The sequence below is a fragment of the Littorina saxatilis genome, linkage group LG10 (genome assembly GCF_037325665.1).
Source record: "Littorina saxatilis isolate snail1 linkage group LG10, US_GU_Lsax_2.0, whole genome shotgun sequence".
NCBI classification, from domain to species: domain Eukaryota; kingdom Metazoa; phylum Mollusca; class Gastropoda; order Littorinimorpha; family Littorinidae; genus Littorina; species Littorina saxatilis.
This window is the reverse complement of record NC_090254.1, coordinates 20009685-20030434: the sequence shown is the minus strand read 5'-3', so window position 1 is coordinate 20030434 and position 20750 is coordinate 20009685. Positions and strand designations below refer to the sequence as shown.

General features: G+C 41.9%; 1 protein-coding gene across 1 annotated transcript in view; it reads right to left on the bottom strand.

The window, feature by feature from the left end:
- Positions 1-1448: 1448 nt before the first annotated feature.
- Positions 1449-20750, bottom strand: part of LOC138978372 (delta-1-pyrroline-5-carboxylate dehydrogenase, mitochondrial-like) — a 29925-nt gene continuing 10623 nt past the window's right edge. The window contains exons 8-14 of the mRNA XM_070351096.1: positions 20331-20518; positions 17357-17430; positions 14407-14648; positions 13762-13847; positions 12006-12072; positions 8156-8396; positions 1449-6387 (exon numbers count right to left, since the gene is read on the bottom strand). Coding sequence (XP_070207197.1) covers positions 6272-6387; positions 8156-8396; positions 12006-12072; positions 13762-13847; positions 14407-14648; positions 17357-17430; positions 20331-20518 — 1014 coding nt within the window. The 3' untranslated portion in view covers positions 1449-6271. The remainder of the gene's footprint in view (positions 6388-8155; positions 8397-12005; positions 12073-13761; positions 13848-14406; positions 14649-17356; positions 17431-20330; positions 20519-20750) is intronic.

Below are 20750 nucleotides of genomic sequence, written 5' to 3'. Positions count from 1 at the left end.
GCGCGCTACCGACTGAGCTACATCCCCGCCCAACCTTTTCTTTTAAAATTGCTCCATTTAAAGTTGTCAAAATTTACAAGTTGTGTCAAAAAAAGCCCTATTTTGCAACCAAGGGTAATAACTGTCATCTGGTAGAGGCAAAGGGAGATAATTCACAAATCGAATGTGGTTTTCATAAAGAGCACTTAATAACCTTTAAATTGATACATAATATGCCGTGACGTTTGAGCGTTATGAACATATACAACTTGTTTGAAATCAGAGGCAACATTCTCAATTATTCATAGACAAACTGTATAAAGGAATTTCACGTGGTACCTGGTGACCCAGTAGTACATTAGGCTTGGTAGAGGAAAAAAAAATAATGTGTCATGTAAGTTTGTAGTTTTATGAACATTATCATTAATACCTAATTAATAAATTAAAAAGTCGCGTAAGGCGAAATAACATTTAGTCAAGCTGTCGAACTCACAGAATGAAACTGAACGCACTGCTTTTTTCACCAAGACCACATACTCGTAGTTTCATCAGTCCACCGCTCGTGGCAAAGACAGTGAAATCGACAAGCCATGCAGAATAGTGCGGTAGTGGTCGCGCTAAGCAGAATAACACGCTTTTCTGTATGTCTATTCTTTTTAGCTTACTGAGTTTGTTTTTAATCCAAACATATCATATCTATATGTTTTTGGAATCAGGGACCGACAAGGAATAAGATGAAATTGTTTTTAAATCGATTACGGAAAATTTATTTTAATCATAATTTTCATATTTTTAATTTTCAGAGCTTGTTTGTAATCCAAATATAATATATGTATATGTTTTTGGAATCAGAAAATGACGAAGAATAAGATGAAATTGTTTTTGGATCGTTTAATAAAAAAATAATTTTAATTGCAAGTTTCCGATTTTTAATGACCAAACTCATAAGTCAGGCCTTCGTCGAAGATTGCTTTGCCAAAATTTCAATCAATTTGATTGAAAAATGAGGGTGTGACAGTGACGCCTCAACTTTAAAAAAAAGCCGGATATGACGTCATCAAAGGTATTTATCGAAAAAAAAAACAACGTCCGGGGATATCATTCCCAGGAACTCTGTCAAATTTCATAAAGATCGGTCCAGTAGTTTAGTCTGAATCGCTCTACACACACACACACACACGCACAGACAGACACACACACATACACCCCGACCCTCGTCTCGATTCCCCCTCCCAGGAACTCTGTCAAATTTCATAAAGATCGGTCCAGTAGTTTGGTCTGAATCGCTCTACACACACACACACGCACAGACAGACACACACACACACACACATACACCACGACCCTCGTCTCGATTCCCCCTCTATGTTAAAACATTTAGTCAAAACTTGACTAAATGTAAAAACACAGTTGCATGAACACACACACGTCTCTCTTTCTTTCTCTATTGTCAAGCAACAACCAAGTCCTTTTTCTTGCTTGATCTAGTTTAATTATCACATTACACAATTCTGCATGTGTCTATTATTTGATAACAGTTGACAACTTCAAACCAAACACTTTTGAAGCCAAATTTTTCATGCACTTACAAAGTTGTTCCGATTAACGCAAAGCAATAGCCCTTAATAAAATGAAAATCATGACAAAAGCAGTCCGTAAAATGATCTCAAATACCGATTTGAAACGAGATTCAAACAACAATATTTTCTTTCAGAGTTGTGGTAAACTGTAAAAGCCATCAAGTAACAAGAGGCGAAGCCTTCAAGGCTCCCATAAGAAATCGACAAACAGTAACACAAACTCAATCACTCCGTCACACATACACACACACAGTAAGCATAGACACGGTGCAAGAGTGGGAGACGCTAGATCTAGATATGTCTGTCAGTACTAGTATAGCCTACTTACGGGGACACGACTGCCACTGAGATTGACACTGCCCTTTCGACAGCGCTTCCTCGCGCAGACACTGAAAACACGCTGTGCAGATCAACCTGTAGGAAATCTCCTTTGGTATCTTCTTTATCTATTTTTTCTGGAGCCGCTACGGAACCGAACAATGTGAAATCGTCTTCCCCAAATCGGCGAACTGCAGCTGGGTGAGAACTGTATCTATACCACAATCCTTCACGCGATCTGACCTAACCTTGACCCCTGACCTGGTCTACATACCACACACAACACAAACCAGTCACCTGTTTTTACCCCCCCCCCCCCCCAAAACCCACCACCACCCGTTTTCTTTGGATACGCACTTTATCTACATACGTGCCGACGAAATGTTGATCATTGCTTCAATACTTTTAAGCTGCTGCTTGGATAATAACCCGGTAAAATTAGTATTTTCAGTCAAATGTTAAAGTTTCTATCACACACGCACGCACGCACAGACAGACAAAAGTTAGCATCGCATAGGCTACACTTACGTGAGCCAAAAACAATATGGAAACAGCATCAATAGAAACTCAAATACTATGCTGTGATTGCAGGGTACAACTTCATGTAAATGAAACCACACAAAAATTGAAAATATCAACAGTGGCTGCAATACCGAAAGTAATTACCTTATATCTATTATTTAGAGTTATTGAGGTAACTTTCAACAACCCACAACATACATGTACTTACATACATTATACCACCACCCAGTAAGGGCCTTATTACCCCTTACTGTGAACATTATTATTTGGGCCAATTACACAGTATGTACCCAGTCATGTACACATACATACATTATGTATTTTGTATCAAAGAGAAGCTACAAAATAAGAAGCTAGTGACTCTCTTTTCTTTCTATCCTTAATGTGGTTACAGTAAGCCAAAATACATACCCACGGAATACCTATGGCTCTATTGTTTTCTATATAGCATTTAACAACTGAATCTTAACAACAAATCTATTATGTCACATTCATCTTGTCACAAGCACAAAGTTGATTATGAATATAGAATAGACAATGTTCGAAAGTATCTCTTTCAAGTTTGTATAAGTTGTGGAAGAGTTGCCTTCCCTTGTTTTTCCTTGCTTTTTCATAGTAACACTGAGCCAAGCTACATGTGACATTGTAGGCCAAGCACTATCTTAATTCAACTTGCGTCACTTTCTAAGTTTCTTGAACCAAGCCAATCATACTTGACTGTTTGATTCCTCAACCAACAAAATTCCTGACGATTGGATTTTTAATCCAAAACAACGACAACAAGCTGCAGGAAGCTTAGATCTTTGTGTATTATTTGTGGTTAGTTTTTTCAATGAAAAACATCACAGTATCTATAGCTTATTTGATTTGTATCCCATTGACTGTTTCCAACTATCATTTGATTACACAAGTTTTGATATGTCTGCACATTTATGGTAGCGCCAGTAGACTGGAATATACCATCTTAAATCTGGATACAGTTAAACTATAACAATCATAAAAATCACTTGTGTCATTTTGATTCCAAAGGAAAGTTGCGAATAATATCAAATCGAAAGAGAATTATAAAGGGGGAAATATTTGCAAAATCTTTCAGACTGGCGCATGATTTCCAACTTTAACATTTTTGTTGTTAATCTATTGTGATGATAATATGAGTATGTCAAAAACCAAGTTTCGACTTGCCTAATAAATTCAACATGCGTGACTGCTCATTTTCATGGCACAGTTGTGTTACAGTGTAATGAAGACAGCGGCTTGCAATCTCAAGATATCATTTTTGTCTAAGATTTGTCCTTGCATTGTGTCAACCAAGTTGACCCATGTTGCCGGATTGGCCGTATCTTGCAAAGCCCAATGTTCCACCATTGCAAGTCAAGTTCAAGGTACTTGTTGAGAAATTTTGATGGAAACATATGTTGGTTTTGTGGAAACATTGTAGATGTGAAGATAACAATAATGTTGTTTTCGTGGAGAAATTATAAATGTGAAGGGGAACATTGTTGCTTTTGTGGAGAAATTGAAAATGTGAAGGGGAACATTGTTGCTTTTGTGGAGAAATTGAAAATGTGAAATGAACATTGTTGTTTTCTTTTCTATTCATGATATAAAAAAAATGCACCCGGTCCAGAGCCATTCATCGCAGTTTTTCTAATACCAAACATCTCGGGTAGTTTGAAAGAGTACCTTTCAGTGACCCTGAATCTGGGAACCCAGCAAGATATGCATAAACCGCTGACTTGCACGTAAGCATGATCTAGAGCTAATCCATTCTGATGTCAAGCTAAAAGCCAGTAACGTTTGGCCAAAATTAATTGCGTCCTACAAATTAACCTCTTTCCCTCTAATCTAACATTATTCATTGGTTTTCCTGACCAGGTGACAAAGCATAAAGTGATTGTCAGAAGCTTACAGCATTGCCTGATATGTACAGTGGGACCCCCTTGCAAGACCCCACAATCCGTACCTTTAAGGACCCCCTTTTCCCCAACCATTTTCTCTTCATAACGTCTAACGGGGGGCCCGGTAGCTCAGTTGGTAGAGCACTGGACTTGTGATCGAAAGGTCGCAGGTTCGAATTCGGGCCGGGACGGACACGGGTCAACTTTATGTGCAGACCCAGAGACGGAAGCCATGTCCCACCCCCGTGTCATCACAATGGCACGTAAAAGACCTTGGTCATTCTGCCATAAGTGCAGGTGGCTGAATACACCTAAACACGCAGACACCTGGGTAGTGCGACTCCGTTGCTGCTAGCTTTCCACTGGGATGAAGCGACCCGAATTTCCCAGCGATGGGACAATAAAGTAATGAAAATGAAAAAATGAAAAAAAATGAAATGTTCCCCCATCTGTCTTAAGACCTTCTTTCTTTCTTTCTTTAGTTGGTGTTTGACATCGTTTTCAACCACGAAGGTTATATCGCGACGCGGAAAGGGGGAGATGGGATAGAGCCACTTGTTAATTGTTTCTTGTTTACAAAAGCACTAATCAAAAAATTGCTCCAGGGGCTTGCAACGTGGTACAATATATGACCTTACTGGGAGAATGCAAGTTTCCAGTGCAAAGGACTTAACATTTCTTACATATTGCTTGACTAAAATCTTTACAAACATTGACTATATTCTATACAAGAAACACTTAACAAGGGTAAAAGGAGAAACAGAATCAGTTGGTCGCCTCTTACGATATGCTGGGGAGCAACGGGTAAATTCTTCCCCCTAACCCGCGGGGGTTGTCTTTAGACCTGATTTTCTCAATTTTTGTACGTCTTAAATTAGTCAAAAGGAGGGTTCCGTTGTATAAGAATTGCTAAGGTGCTGTCTTTCATAATGCGTCGTCCATTTTGGGTGAAAGTGGTAAATTTTTTCATAATCAGCTATATATAGTCACGCACTAACATAATAAGCAACCATATATGAATCACAGAATCACATCCCAAACACAATTAAGATTCACCCAGATACATCTGGTAATACCGCAACGCGAACACTAAAATAAAATAAAATCAACAACCAACGAGACTATTTACACTAGAGATGTGGTACATGTATAAACTACAGATATCAACATCACTTCAGTCAACTCCGGCATTCTTTACACTCACAATACCATTTCTACCTAATGCTGTTATTTACAACTAATTGCCAATGCAAATTAAGTAACACCAAAACACTGTGAAACGAGAATATCCTATACGTAAAAGACAGTCTAAGACAAAAACTCCGGTCTTTTTCTTAATCTTAATCTGAATAATACACTGCATGTTGAAGCCTAAAAATGCTCTGTTGACAACAGGATCGACTGCTGTCTTTTTAGATTCACAGAACATTGCATGGTTTTCAAATTGTAAATATATCCAAGAAATATAAGATGGGCGTTTTCATCATATAGCACATCACTCTTAGGTTACTACACTTGTTTCTGATTATGTATATTATTATATTTCTTCTGCTTTTTTCCCAGTGCTGTTCTTGCTCAACCTTCATACCCAATCACACAAGCGCAAAAAGAAACTGCTGCATTTCTTCTGAAATGTTACAAACATGATTTTTGTGTGGAAATACAACAGGTCAAATACGTTCTGACCACAAGCTGCCGCCACAGGCAATAATACACAAACACTAACAAGGCCGCATGGAAGAAAGATGACCTAAATCCACAAGCACTGTTGTTCCACTAACAGTCTCTGAAAAAAGCTATATATACCAGCAAGCTAAAACCCAGGAGTATTCTTCATCCACTAACAGTCTCTGAAAAAGCTACCAGCAAGCTAAAACCCAGGAGTATTCTTCATCCATTAACACGCTTTTCACAGCAAACAGCAGCAAATGCTTTGATTAATCAATTAGCCTGGGGTTGTTATTAATGCTTTCACTTCTCCATGTTGGGGTAGTGCCAGGTTTTGAGGGGTATGTGTCGCTCCTTGACGGACTGCTGCGAGATGAACTTGGTCAGGTAGTGGGGGCCTCCTGCCTTGTCGTTCGTCCCTGCAGTAGAAAGAAAAGCATTTAATATAGGACACAGAGAAAACTGCTGTCATCTTCTATATATATATACGACTTGTGTCTGTGTGTGTATCTGTCTGTCTGTGTCTTCGCGATGCACGGCCAAAGTTCTCGATGGATCTGCTTCAAATTTGGTGGGCTTATTCACAGAGACCCCGGACACAACCTCATCGATGAGATATTTCAACACGTGCTCTCAGCGCGCAGCGCTGAACCGATTTTGGTTCCACCTCAGCTATTTTGGTTCCACCTCAGCTACCCGGGCCCCCATACCGACACACCAAAGCCAAAGTTCTCGGTGGATCTTTTTCAAATTTGGACACCGTATTCAGCTACACCCCGGACACAATATCATCGATGAGATATTTCAACACGTGCTCTCAGCGCGCAGCGCTGAACCGATTTTGGTTTTTGTGTTCATTTCACCATTCCCAGTAACTCTTCCTTATCTTCTCATCTTCTCCATGTTTTCAGCGTTTACCTCCCTTCCTTCGTATGGTGCACTATAGTATGAGGGGGGCATCTTCGGATATTCCCGGCGTTCTGTTACTATTTTTAGAAGGTCACCGCAGTGTCCATAACGTAAATTGGACCCGTAAATTATCCTCACTGTAAAAGTGCAAAGGTCGAATCAATTTATAGCCACGCGAAAAATACACTGTCATCTATCTCTCTATAGATACGGCTTCTCTGTGTTTGTGTGTGTGTGTGTGTGTGTGTGTGTGTGTGTGTGTGTCTCTCTCTATGTGAGCAACACCTGGGGATTGTTCAGTTCTGTTTGTGATGTGGTCTGGCGGCTTTTGTGTATTTGTATGTACTGGCCTTCCTTTGAAAAGCCATAACAGTTCAAAAGGGCTTAGAGATAAGCTCTAAATTGCTCAATCCTGTTTGAGTGGAGTTCGCCTCCAAAGGTGATTAACACGGTTACATTCGTCGACAAGGATGGGACTCGATATGGTCAGGAATGGCATTATGGCCACTGAATCATTTTCGTGCTGTTCCCATTCCACGAATCTGGGAGGGACCTAAGCTTGGCGGGTCCATTGTTCGGACCCGGCAAAGCCGGCGTACGGCTCTAAGTATTTCATCCCGGCGAAGCCGGCTACCCGGCGAAGCGGGTATTCCTCTAGTTCTAACTATTTTCGTTGTCCATTGGCAAAGTCATACTCTCGTGAGACGATGCTTGTGTCAGTCTGCGGATGTGCTGCAGCGCCTAGTTCTGTCTCACTATACTACTAGAATATTTTTTTGATAGAAAAACACAAATGTCAGTCACATTCCATGCTCTGTCTTTCCTGTTCTCATGCTCTCTAGTCTGATGATAATTATATGCATTTTCATGTCACGCACGTGTTTCCGGCATACTCCTTGCTAGTCTATTGTTAGTCTGCCGTTTTGCAGGAAAAGGTCACTCTCCCACAACCCATACAAACCTGACAGTTATTTTTGAAATTCGTCTATTATCCCCCTTCCCCCAAACTCCATCATCTCATATCTGAATTCATCCTTATTTGAGCCAACACAGGGAGCGTTTTTCAGAGCTCATTTTGTTACCACAATTGAAATCTCACAAGCATATACAATTCCAAATATACACAGAGGCCAGCTTCTTAGTAAGATTTCAGTCAAAGATATCACAGCAACAGTTGCCCCCCTCCTCCTCCCCCCCCCCCCCCCCCCCCTCTGAGCCAGCAACAGTTGCCCCCCTTCCCCCCCCAAGCCATTTCCAAAGTAGCATTCATGCACTCACCGGACATCCTCGCACCACCGAAAGGCTGTTGTCCTACGATGGATCCAGTGCTTTTGTCATTGATGTAGAAGTTGCCAGCCGCCTCGTGGAAAGTTTCACACAGTTTCATGCGTGCCGTCTGCTCTTGCACGAAGATGGCGCCGGTGAGGGCAAAGGGTGAGGTTTCATTGGCCAGTTTTGCCGTCTGCTCAAACTGGTCGTCTGGATAAACGTAGACGGTCAGCACAGGACCGAAAATTTCCTGCAAGATGATTTGTTTTAGTGAAAACATGGCTGGGAACGCAGATCAAGAAGAAGACAGTGAAAAAGTATAAGCTTGTGGGATGGATTTGTATGTCACAAAGTGTAGTTTTTTTTTTAAGAAACACAGTGATTTTTCATAATTTTAAGTTGACTAAGCAAGGATATTAATGATAATGTATTTATTATCATAACGGACATGAGAGTATGTATGACCATTTTCTGCAAGGTGATTAGTTTCAGTGAAAAAGTAAGCTTGCGGGATGGATTTGTATGTCACATAGTGTATTAAGTTGTTTTAGAAACACACAGTGGTTTTTCATAATTTTAAGTTGACTAGCAAAGATAACGTATTTAATATTATAACAGACAAATGAGAGTACATAGGTGGATATGTATGCGAGTATGGATGTGTGCGGTGCTATGCTAACTTGGTTTTTCTGTCCTCAAAACTAGTGTCTATTTGGGACATGACGTGGTTATATGCTAGGACGCGTGTGTTTTGGGTTATGTGTATATTTATGTGTAAATGTGATGTGTTTCGAGAGTGTGATTTTATGTGATGTTATTTGTGAATACGAGCCCAATTCTTTTTTCTGTTTGTCTTACATTCAGATAATAAAGTTTTGTTGAATTAAGGGCAGACACCACAGTGAAAAATGTGATTTTTTTGTTCCATGGTCATTCCCATTTTCTTTCCGATTCTGCATTTTGAACCTCTTCTGGTTACTCTGATGTATTTATTTTAGATCAGAATGAATCATAAACGGTCAAAACGGGTAAATAAACAATGTATGTGTATGCAATTATGTATTAAAAAACACAAAATAGCTAACAAAATGAGCATGTTTCGGAGTTGACTGTGAGTTAAAAAAACATCGTCAAGCGTGGTCACGTTTGTATGACTGGGAGGAGTTGTCTTTTCTTTGCGAAGTTGGTGGATGACACACAACGGGAATTTCCCTTTACGGATTTCGCGCCGTTTGTAACAGCAACTGTGAAAGACATTCCAATGAGCCGAAGAGAACCGATGAAGATTCCGGAAGATTCCGTATGAACAGTTTTCGGTACTGACCAATCGAATCGCAGAAATTAAACTTTGTTTATGCTCGGTCTAGGTTCGGTTCAATTCGGCCTTCCCAGAATGCAGTATTCTTGATTTCCGCAAGAGCTTGCCAAAGGCGATGTGTAGCACCTTCTGCTGCGATTTTTCTTGGATATCTTTCTTGAAACTTCAGTTGGTCACAAGTTTTGCCCCGAGTTCAGTGCTAGACATGCTAATGAGAAGAAAATCGGGTAGATTCAGGTCAGTTACAGAGGCTCGCGTGACAGAAGTTTAAACAGAAAGTCCGAATCGATAGCGTCGTCTGCTATTGCTACGAACGAATCGGAACAAGTGCGTGCATTTTACTTCTTCGAGAAGGGAAATTGGCAGGAAACTATGCTTCTTCACTTGAGATGGGATGGAGCAAGAAATCACCATCGGTGGTGTACGTGTGAAGCATGTTTCCATGAGTGTTTTGAACCAGGACTTATTTTAGAGTTGCGGAGCGGACTGCCGCGACGGTAGATACGGACTACACGGAGTTCGCCATCTCTGACAACGAGAAGGCAGGCCTTATGGTAATCTTTTCTCCGGAAAAAAAAAGCAAAGCAAATAAACCGCTTACAAGAAGAACAATCAATACGAAAATGACTTTGTTCAGCCATGGTGCAACACCAGGCATCTCCGGGGAAGTCTGGTGCAGTTGAATACTAGCCCAAGGAGAGCAGGGAAGATGCCAAGCAGCAAATGAGCTGGTTCGGTATGTATTTGTTTTCTTCTTTTAAAAAATATATTAGTAAATACAATTTGTTGGTTATGTGTGCGGCTCTGGCTCTGTGTTTGTGTGTGTGTGTGTGTGTGTGTGTGTGTGTGTGTGTGTGTGTGTGTGTGATTGTTGTGCTGAAGTACAGAATCAAAGTAACAACATCCTGATGCAAAGAAACTGAATAGGATGCACAGTCTGTTATGGGTTGCTACTGTGAAGCTTGGTGGTCACCAGGTTTGTCAGTGTTGGGGAAAAACATCTGTTCTTTGCTCATTTATTTTCTCAAGTATAATAGCTTCCTCCTGTGATCACAGGTGTTTTTTTTTATAGCATAAACAAACATGCATTCGCATGTCCCAGTGAGTGAACATTGCAGACCATAATTTATTAAGGTTTCTGCATGCGATGGATGTGCAATTGCTGTAAACCAGACCGTTCACTAGCTCTCAACCACCTCAGCACCATTCACATGTTTTTTCAACAGCTATTCATCACTGCTTGACTGTCAGCACTTACATACGCATGCGCACAAATAGCATCTTATTACATAACAATACCTTTTTTAAATGGGGGGGGGGGGGGGGGTTATATATGTGAATAGCAGTATTTGGGTTTTTCTTAGACATATTAATTTAGAATTTATGTTTGTCTCTACAGATGCAGAGGTGGAAGCTGGAGAGGAGCTTCCGAAGTGCCCATGGCATTGCAAGGCAATTCACAGAAATCAAACCAAATATTGTTGTATAAAAAATAAAGGACACTGTTAAACGACTCACTGACTATTCAATTCAAGTCCAAAAGAGGTCCAAGACAAGCGGCTCGACTGGTAACAAGTTGGGAATTATGAATGGGCATACTTTATGCAGCGTGCGCATTACTGATGAGAGTTGATCATTGCGACCTCAGAACAGGTTATTTGGTGCTTGCGGAACACTGGTTTTTTTTTCTGGTTTTTTTTGTTGAATTTAGTTTTTGTTTTTCTTATGGAATCAAGCAAGAATTGATTTCAGAGTCAGCGTTGTTTTGTTACATGTCGGTAAATTTTTGTGTACAATAATTCAATTTTCTTCATGTTTTGTGCATTTTCTCAAAACTACATTTATGTCACTTCAAAAGCCTGAGTCATGTTTTCTAATAAACTTCCGTTGTTGAAACTTTGCATACATCTTAAGTAATATATTCTCTCAAAAATGTTCAGAGAATATTGTGGAATTTGTGTGTGTGTGAGAAGTTATATAATTTTTTGTGATGTTTTTTCATAAAATTCAACATCACTCATTTTTATCACTAAGAATCGACAGATCAAAAATATTCTCTGAACACATTTTTGGCATTGTATTAAAGTACACATAACAAGCTTCAAAACAAAATTCCATGCAGTTTTATAAAAGCCTTACTATTTTGAAAATGTGCTGTTTGGCGGCCATCTTGGATTGCTACCATGGCAACCGACTGTACAATTTTATTTTTTTTACTATTTTCTAAGGAGATAGACTGAATACTTTAATTCTAAAAAAAAATTAGACTCGAGAGTTATTAAACACAAAAAATCACTCTGAACACTGGTGTCTCCCCTTAAATTGAATGTAATTTGAATTAGCATTCTATTCCTCCATTTCCAGACTTTCTTTCTTTCAAGAACTTCTTTACAAGGTGCCTCTTATTTGAAGTGTCTCACAACTATACTGTTCAACTGATAATTTCTGCAGTGCATTTGAGGATGTAATGATGTATTGAACTCATAGACATGGACTATTTCTGCGCAGAATCAGGTGCAGAGGGAAAATCATCCAACATACCTCTTGCATCATTTTGTGAGATGGATCTTTCGTCTCAATGATCGTAGGTTGCACGAAGTACCCCTTGCTGAAAACCAATCACATATAAATAATAGAATCAAAAACAAGAAAGGTAGGTTGTTGGAACGTTTGTTATTGACAAAACAATACATTTTTTGATTCAATCACATATAAAACTGAACCAGCAGTAAACACCTATCTAATATGAACAGCAGCTAGATTACCCAAAATGCTCATAATTGCTGTCTATAAAATCTGTACAAGTCTGACACACACCCCCCCCCCCCCCATGTTAGACTGCCCCCCCCCCCCCCCCTATTTTTCAGGTTTTATATTCATAACCTCTGTGAATTTTCCTTCATATCAAGACTCCATTCTTTGTTAATATACTCGATCCTTTTTAAAACCTGTTGACTTTCTCACATTTCGGAGGTATTAAAAGGAGGTTCCACAGCACTGGTATTTGGTGTGTAAATCTGCTTCAGAGTTTCTGAAGTTGTAGCATGTACACAGTTTGCCCCGAAATAAGAGTCTTTCAAAAAAAGAATCAGTAAAAAATAAAATAAGAGAAAAGCCTTTACAGCAAGGATAAATGGGCGGTTCTGGTGAGGTTATGCCCCTTCTTTTTTTCAGCTGGTAACAAGCGGAACCTCGCGGCAAGATCACACGAGAAAGGAAAAAAACGTGCATTGGTCCCAAATAGCATGTCGCTTTGCAGACATGAGACAGCAAATGTTCCAAAAGTAGGAAAATAAGCCAGGGTCCAGGGGCCACATAGGCCCCTGGTGGGGTCCAGGGGCAACGCCCCGGTAGGGGGTTCAAAGCCCCCCTGACGGAAAATGAATGTTAGAATTATGAAGGCCATTTTGGGGCCTCTCCTGATAGCAAAAAATTAGATCATGCTTTTTTAAAAAGCTATAAAAACCACAAGAATAATATGTTTTAGCATTTTAAACAAAAGTGTAATTTATAACAATCACACACACACAAAACTGACTTGAAAACTTCCAGAACCAACAAATTTTTTCCACCAAGTCCGTATTTCACCACGCAGTGGCCGTTGTCGCACCACGTGCACACGGCCTGACCGGGAATGGATATCTTGGCGATACTGTCACCAATGAGCTGGCGCCTTTCTTTCTTGTTGATAATGACAGTCACTTCTTCTGACAGCCAGTTGGCTTTCCATTTGTTTTTCACACTTTGGTCATCGATCGTAAGAGCTTCCACAGCCGACAAAACAATACGGAATCCAGACGCCATCATGCTACCTTTTTCACCTTCGGCGTTTGGAGATTGCCAGCCAATTAAAACAACCCGCAAACCGCCATTGGTGAATAATTAGGCCTAGGCGATAATTGTCGGAGATCGATAGCCAATCAAACGCGACCCATGATACTGCTATGGGTTCACGCGAGTGCTGGGGTGCGAATGCAATGCCTTCAGACGCAGACAGCTTCAGCTGAACGGTTCATACCACCACCCCCCCCCCTTTTTTTTCTCAACGAATTTGCATCGATCTCAAGAATGGTCTGTGAGCTAAGGAAAATATCGGAATTCCGATAAAATTCGGACCAGTCCCATGTCTGTCTTTGGTAACAGTTCGTGTGTAAGTCGTGCATTTTATACGGTAAAAAGACAATGGTAACAGGCGGAACCTCGCGGCAAGACCACAGGAGTTGTCTCGCGTTATCAACCCAGAAGCGCTCATTACTACTACCTCTGAACAGAAAAGATAATTATAAAGAATCGCTACCTATCATCACAGGTGCCTCCAGCCAAGATGGTAAGAGCTGGGTCCGACTTTGCCATATCCAGGTACCCTTTGATTCGAGCGAATGCCTGTAGGAAAAATAAATAAAACAAAGAGGCTTCCAGAACAAAATCTGAGAGCATTTGCTTCCACACAGACACACACACGCACTCACACACACACCTTTTTTGCTGTCCTACCACCCCCATTTTGGGAAGTATGTGACAGTAAATACAGTCACTATGATCAGCGTTATACAGCAAAATTTTTCTCTGAATCTTACGACCACAAACAAGTTGCAATTTGTTCTTCTGCTCAATTAATTTTTTGTCCATTCTAATAAATGCAATTGCCTTAATCTGTTTGTTCTTCTGCTCAATGAATTTTTTTTCCAATTTTTAATAAATGCATGACTTTATCTGTTGGTTCTTCTGCTCAATGAATTTTTTTTCCAATTTTTAATAAATGCATGACTTTATCTGTTTGTTCTTCTGCTCAATTAATTTGTTGTCCATTCTAATAAATTATGCAATTGCCTTAATCTGTTTGTTCTTCTACTCAATTAATGTGTTGTCCATTCTAATAAATGCATGCCTTAATCTAACTTTCACAACCCTGCACTTCACAGTCACATAACTGCAAGCCCACCTTGTCGTCGATGACAGCAGTGACCAGGTTTTCCCTGTCCAAGGGCGACCCAGTCTTGACCTCTTTCAAGGCCGCCAGCAGACCATCCTTGACCTGAGGCCACATGGATTGTGGGATGTAGGCCCGGGAACAGGCCGAACACTTCTGGCCGTTGTACTCAAAAGTGGAGAGGATTGTGCCGTTAATGACGGTTTCAGCGTCACCGGACTTGTGGACAAAGTGCATGTTCTTGCCTCCACATTCTGCAAAAGAAAAACAAGTCGCGTAAGGCGAAAATACAATATTTAGTCAAGTAGCTGTCGAACTCACAGAATGAAACTGAACGCAATGCAACGCAGCAAGACCGTATACTCGTAGTCCACCGCTCACGGCATAGGCAGTGAAATTGACAAGAAGAGCGGGGTAGTAGTTGCGCTAAGAAGGATAGCACGCTTTTCTGTACCTCTCTTTGTTTTAACTTTCTGAGCGTGTTTTTAATCCAAACATATCATATCTATATGTTTTTGGAATCAGGAACCGACAAGGAATAAGATGAAAGTGTTTTTAAATTGATTTCGACAATTTAATTTTGATAATAATTTTTATATATTTAATTTTCAGAGCTTGTTTTTAATCCGAATATAACATATTTATATGTTTTTGGAATCAGCAAATGATGGAGAATAAGATAAACGTAAATTTGGATCGTTTTATAAATTTTTATTTTTTTTTTACAATTTTCAGATTTTTAATGACCAAAGTCATTAATTAATTTTTAAGCCACCAAGCTGAAATGCAATACCGAAGTCCGGGCTTCGTCGAAGATTACTTGACCAAAATTTCAACCAATTTGGTTGAAAAATGAGGACGTGACAGTGCCGCCTCAACTTTCACGAAAAGCCGGATATGACGTCATCAAAGACATTTATCAAACAAGAAGAGCAAACGCTCGATCGAGTCACTTTCGCAGTTCTGAATATTATATGAGGCATCAGATGGACAGGAAGAAATTGCTATTCACAACACAATACAGATGTAAATAATTTGATGTAAAGAATAATCCTATAAAGTTTGAATCAAATCCGATGAATAGTTTCAGAGATATGATATTTCAATTTTTTTCCTTCAAGACATACCTGTGACCTTGAAAAAGGTCAAAGGTCACCAAAGCAGACGTCAAAGTGTAGAGGTCACTGGGAGTCACGTTCACATAAAATTTGAGCCCGGTCACTTTTATAGTTTCCGAGAAAAGCCCAACGTTAAGTTGTGTGTTGCCGAACAGAAAAGGCTAGTTATCTCCCTTGTTTTTCTGATAACGTTCGTAAAAGGCTACAGATGTAAATACTTTGATGTAAAGAATAATCCTACAAAGTTTCAATCACATCCGATGAACTTTGTCAAAGATATAAAATGTCTAATTTTTCCTTTGACGCTGACCTGTGACCTTGAAAAAGGTCAAAGGTCAACGAAACCATCGTTAAAGTGTAGAGGTCATTGGAGGTCACGACTAAACAAAATATGAGCCCGATCGCTTTGATAGTTTCCGAGAAAAGTCCAACGTTAAGGTGGTGTCTACGGACGGCCGGCCGGCCGGACGGCCGGCCGGACAGACTAACACTGACCGATTACATAGAGTCACATTTTCTCAAGTGACTCAAAAAATGAAAAAAACGTTCGGGGATTTCATACCCAGGAACTCTCATGTCAAATTTCATAAAGATCGGTCCAGTAGTTTAGTCTGAATCGCTCTACACACACACACACACACACACACACACGCACATACACCATACCCTCGTTTCGATTCCCCCTCGATGTTAAAATATTTAGTCAAAACTTGACTAAATATAATGAATAGCAGCATGCACACAGTGATATCTGCAATTGATGGCCCTCCCAATAAGAGAACAAATCCCAATGCTACCTTCTGTAGCCCTAGCTGTTGTCTTCTATCTTGACCAAAATACGCCTGTCATGACAGGCCAATAGACAAATTCCGGAAATAATTGTCAGTTTGTATGGGCTGTGAAAGAGCGAGTACCCTTGCTTTACTCAGACAAACATCCCATGGGTGGCCGAGTGGTAACGCACTTGCGCTCGGAAGCGAGAGGTTGCGAGTTCGACCCTGGGTCAGGGCGTTAGCAATTTTCTCCCCCCTTTCCTAACCTTGGTGGTGGGTTCAAGTGCTAGTCTTTCGGATGAGACGAAAAATCGAGGTCCCTTCGTGTACACTACATTGGGGTGTGTACGTTAAAGATCCCACGATTGACAAAAGGGTCTTTCCTGGCAAAATTGTATAGGCATAGATAAAAAATGTCCACCAAAATACCCGTGTGACTTGGAATAATAGGCCGTGAAAAGTAGGATATGCGCCGAAATGGCTGCGATCTGCTGGCCGATGTGAATGCGTGATGTATTGTGTAAAAAAATTCCATCTCACACGGCATAAATAAATCCCTGCGCCTTGAATATGTGCGCGATATAAATTGCATAAAAAAATAAAAATAAAAAAAGATCCCTGCGCTTAGAACTGTACCCACGGAATACGCGCGATATAAGCCTCATATTGATTGATCACACGCGTTTGAGACACATGTGACGTACCCACTCGATCGCTAGTGACTGGCGTGTAATGTCACGTTTCACCAATGGGAAGATACGCGTACAGGGTATCGACTATGAGAATCGCACTTTCCTCAAGAGCAACGCATAATGTTTGGACTGATTTCTCTCCTCTCTCCTTTGCTTGTTTACTTCGAGCACGTGTTGGCCGGAAGTTGAAATATTTGTCCGAGCTTCAAGCGGCATAACTCTGCAGAACGGTCAGGTAGCAGTGACAAGAGTTATTTCCAAAAATCGTCTATTGCTATCTATAGGGACAACACTTTTAGCTGATACCCAGGGTTTCCTTTCATAGCAGGTACCACTGTACTAGCACATTCACTCGCCACATTCACCTCACATGACTTACCTCCAATAATACGGGGGTACACTTTGTAATTGTCCAGGTTTTCTGCTACCTGCCTCCAGAGCCTTTTGAATGTTCTGAAAACATATCAAAATGTCTGTGGTAAAAGTTCTCTTCGCACTTTTCTCTGCCCTGACAGCAATGCATATGTAGTTTGTGCAACACTGTCAATAATACAGTGTTCTAGATGATCGAACATGTAGCAAAGGCCTGTACGGTGTAGATATTGCGTCACCCGTGACTCACTTTCTTCTCTAATGTTCCAAATGCATACGTTGTTTTGCTCCCACCAAGACTGCAGATCTTGGCAAACGGGTACTGACGTAAAAACTGGATTTGATGACATTACCCGTACACGTCCTGAAAAGTGCTGATCTAGATCTTGCTATTATTGTCCCTAAAACCTGACCCTGTACAAACTTGATGTGATAAACCGGCCGGCCTTCAGCAACAACAATATGTGACCCTATACAGAACAAATACTCCATTTCAGTACCAATTAATTAACAAACTGCTCTTTAATTACTAGCCACACAAAAAAGAGACACAGACAATATACTATGAAGTACACCCACTCGTGCATTTCTCCCTTCAGACATGCACATTCCCTCACACACACACACACACCACAGAAAACAAGAAACACAGACAATATACTATGAAGTACACCCACTCGTGCATTTCTCCCTTCAGACATGCACATTCCCTCACACACACACACACCACAGAAAACAAGAGACACAGACAATATACTATGACACCACCAGACCGACGACACCACCAGACCCAACACCAAACCATTCTGGACTTACATCAAGGCGCAACGCACCGAGGCCTCCGGCGTCTCCCCCCTTAAGGTGGACGGCAAACTGGTCACCGACGCCAAAGACCGTGCTGAGGCACTAAACCAGACTTTCCACTCGGCCTTCAGCCCCAAGATCTCCTGCACTGAAGAAAAATTTCAAGAGCGAACAAACCTCCACGCAAAACCTGACCGCCCCACCTGCAGCACTATTAACATCACCAGCTCTGGCGTTGGCAAACTGATGAAAGACCTCGACCCCAGCAAGGCACCAGGTCCAGACGGAATCAGCCCCAGGATATTGAAGGAGCTTGCTGACGAACTATCACCTGCCTTGGCCCTCCTTTTCCAGTCTTCGCTAAACTCCGGCGTAGTCCCAAGAGATTGGCGTCTAGCGAATGTCACGGCAGTCTACAAAAAAGGTCAACGATACGATCCATCAAACTACCGACCCATCTCTTTGACGTCCATACCATGTAAGCTCATGGAGCATATTGTCACCAGTACACTTATGTCTTTCGCTGAGACCAACGGCATCCTGCGGGAAGAACAGCATGGTTTCAGGAGCAAGCGTTCTTGTGAGAGCCAACTGCTGGGGCTTGTGGATGAGTTGTCAGACGACCTTGAAAAAGGGAAAGAGTCCCACGCCCTCATTATGGACTTCAGTAAAGCGTTCGACCGAGTCTGCCACGAACTTCTTCTCCACAAGCTTCACCATTATGGCATCGTCGGGACGATGCACGCCTGGATCAAGGGGTTCCTCTCCGACCGGCAGCAGGCAGTCGTGGTTGACGGCGCCACCTCCAGTCTCGTTCCCGTGGAGTCCGGGGTACCACAGGGGTCCGTAATTGGCCCCGCCCTCTTTTTACTCTACATAAACGATCTGCCTGAGGGCCTCACCTCCACCTCCCGCCTGTTTGCTGATGATACTCTTTGCCACAGAACTATCAGCTCCGCCAGTGACAAGCAAGCCCTCCAAGAGGATCTGAACCGCCTCGCTGAGTGGGAGCAGAAGTGGCTGATGAGCTTCCACCCGGATAAGTGCCAGACTCTCCCGGTGTCCAGGAAAAGAAACCCCACGCCATGCTCTTACCAACTGCACGGCCATACCCTCAGCCCTGTAAACGAGGCAAAGTACCTCGGAGTGACCCTGTCCCACGACCTGAGGTGGGATATCCACATCCTAAACATCACTAACAAAGCAAACCAGATGCTTGGCTTTCTCCGACGCAACCTAAGAGTCGGCTCACAGGAAGTGAAGCAGAGAGCCTACTTTGCCCTTGTCCGTTCTCCCCTGGAATTTGCGAGTCCCGTGTGGGATCCGTACACCTGCAAGGACGTGGATCGCCTCGAAGCTGTGCAGCGCAGGGCAGCCCGATGGGTTGTAAATCGCCACCGCAAGACTTCGAGCGTTGATGCCATGTTGGAACACTTGCAGTGGCCCACACTTCAAGATCGGCGCCGCAGAGCCCGCCTCATCACCATGTACAAATACACCAATGGCTTGCTGTCGATCAACACCCGCAACACACCCACCCCAAATCCCACCGCCAAAAGCACCAGACTCCTTCACGATGCTGCCTACCAGCTACCGTTGTGCCGCACAACCTACCGCCAGAAGTCCTTCTTTCCACGCACCATCGTGGACTGGAACGCGCTCCCAGGTGAGGTCGCTCTCAGCCCCTCTCTGGAAGCCTTCAAATCCCGGATCTAGACACCCTTCCCCGCCCCCACCCCCCCTCCCCTCGCCCCTGATCCTCCCCACCTCCCTCCTCTATTTCTACCCCCCACTAGCTATCATTGAACCCCCGGGCAGTTCTGATGACACCAGCTGCAATTCATCTTCGCAACTCTCTTCAAAGTCTGCAGAATCTTCACTCTGATGAAGGCGGCAGTCTAAAGAAAGAAGAAGAGTACACTCACTCGTGCATTTCTCCCTTCAGACATGCACATTCCCTCACACACACACACACACCACAGAAAACAAGCCCAAAAAAACTAAACAAGAATCCCAAACACTCTATTTTAGTACCCATCAACAAAGCTATAATGCTCGTATAAACAGCAACAACAAGAAGAGCAACATATTAATGCACACACAGAGATCATACACACACTCTTATCTACACCCACTAATGCATAACCCTGAGCACACACACACCACCACTATCTCACTTGACGCTGCCTGTGAAGTTGATGCCACACAGGTCAGGGGAGGTAAGCAAGGTGTCGCCAAAGACAGGCCCGTCGGCAGGCAGGAAGTTGATGACACCGGGAGGAAGACCGGCTTCCCTGTAGGCTTTGAAGGCCACGTAGTTAGACAGGACAGCGGTGTCTGACGGTTTCCACAGCGCAACGTTGCCCTGGAGGAGACAGTGTGTGTATGTTATTATGTGTGTATGTTTTGACAGGCATGCAGGAACAAAAAACAACAACAAAAACAACTTAGTACATATTATATTTATAAATATAATGCTAATGTTGTAAGAGTTTCGTTTGTCTTACCACGACTGCAATTTCTCCCTGTGAGATAATAAAGTTATTTTGATTTGATTTGAAGTATTAGATGAGTGGAAGACAATTTTTCATTTCAAA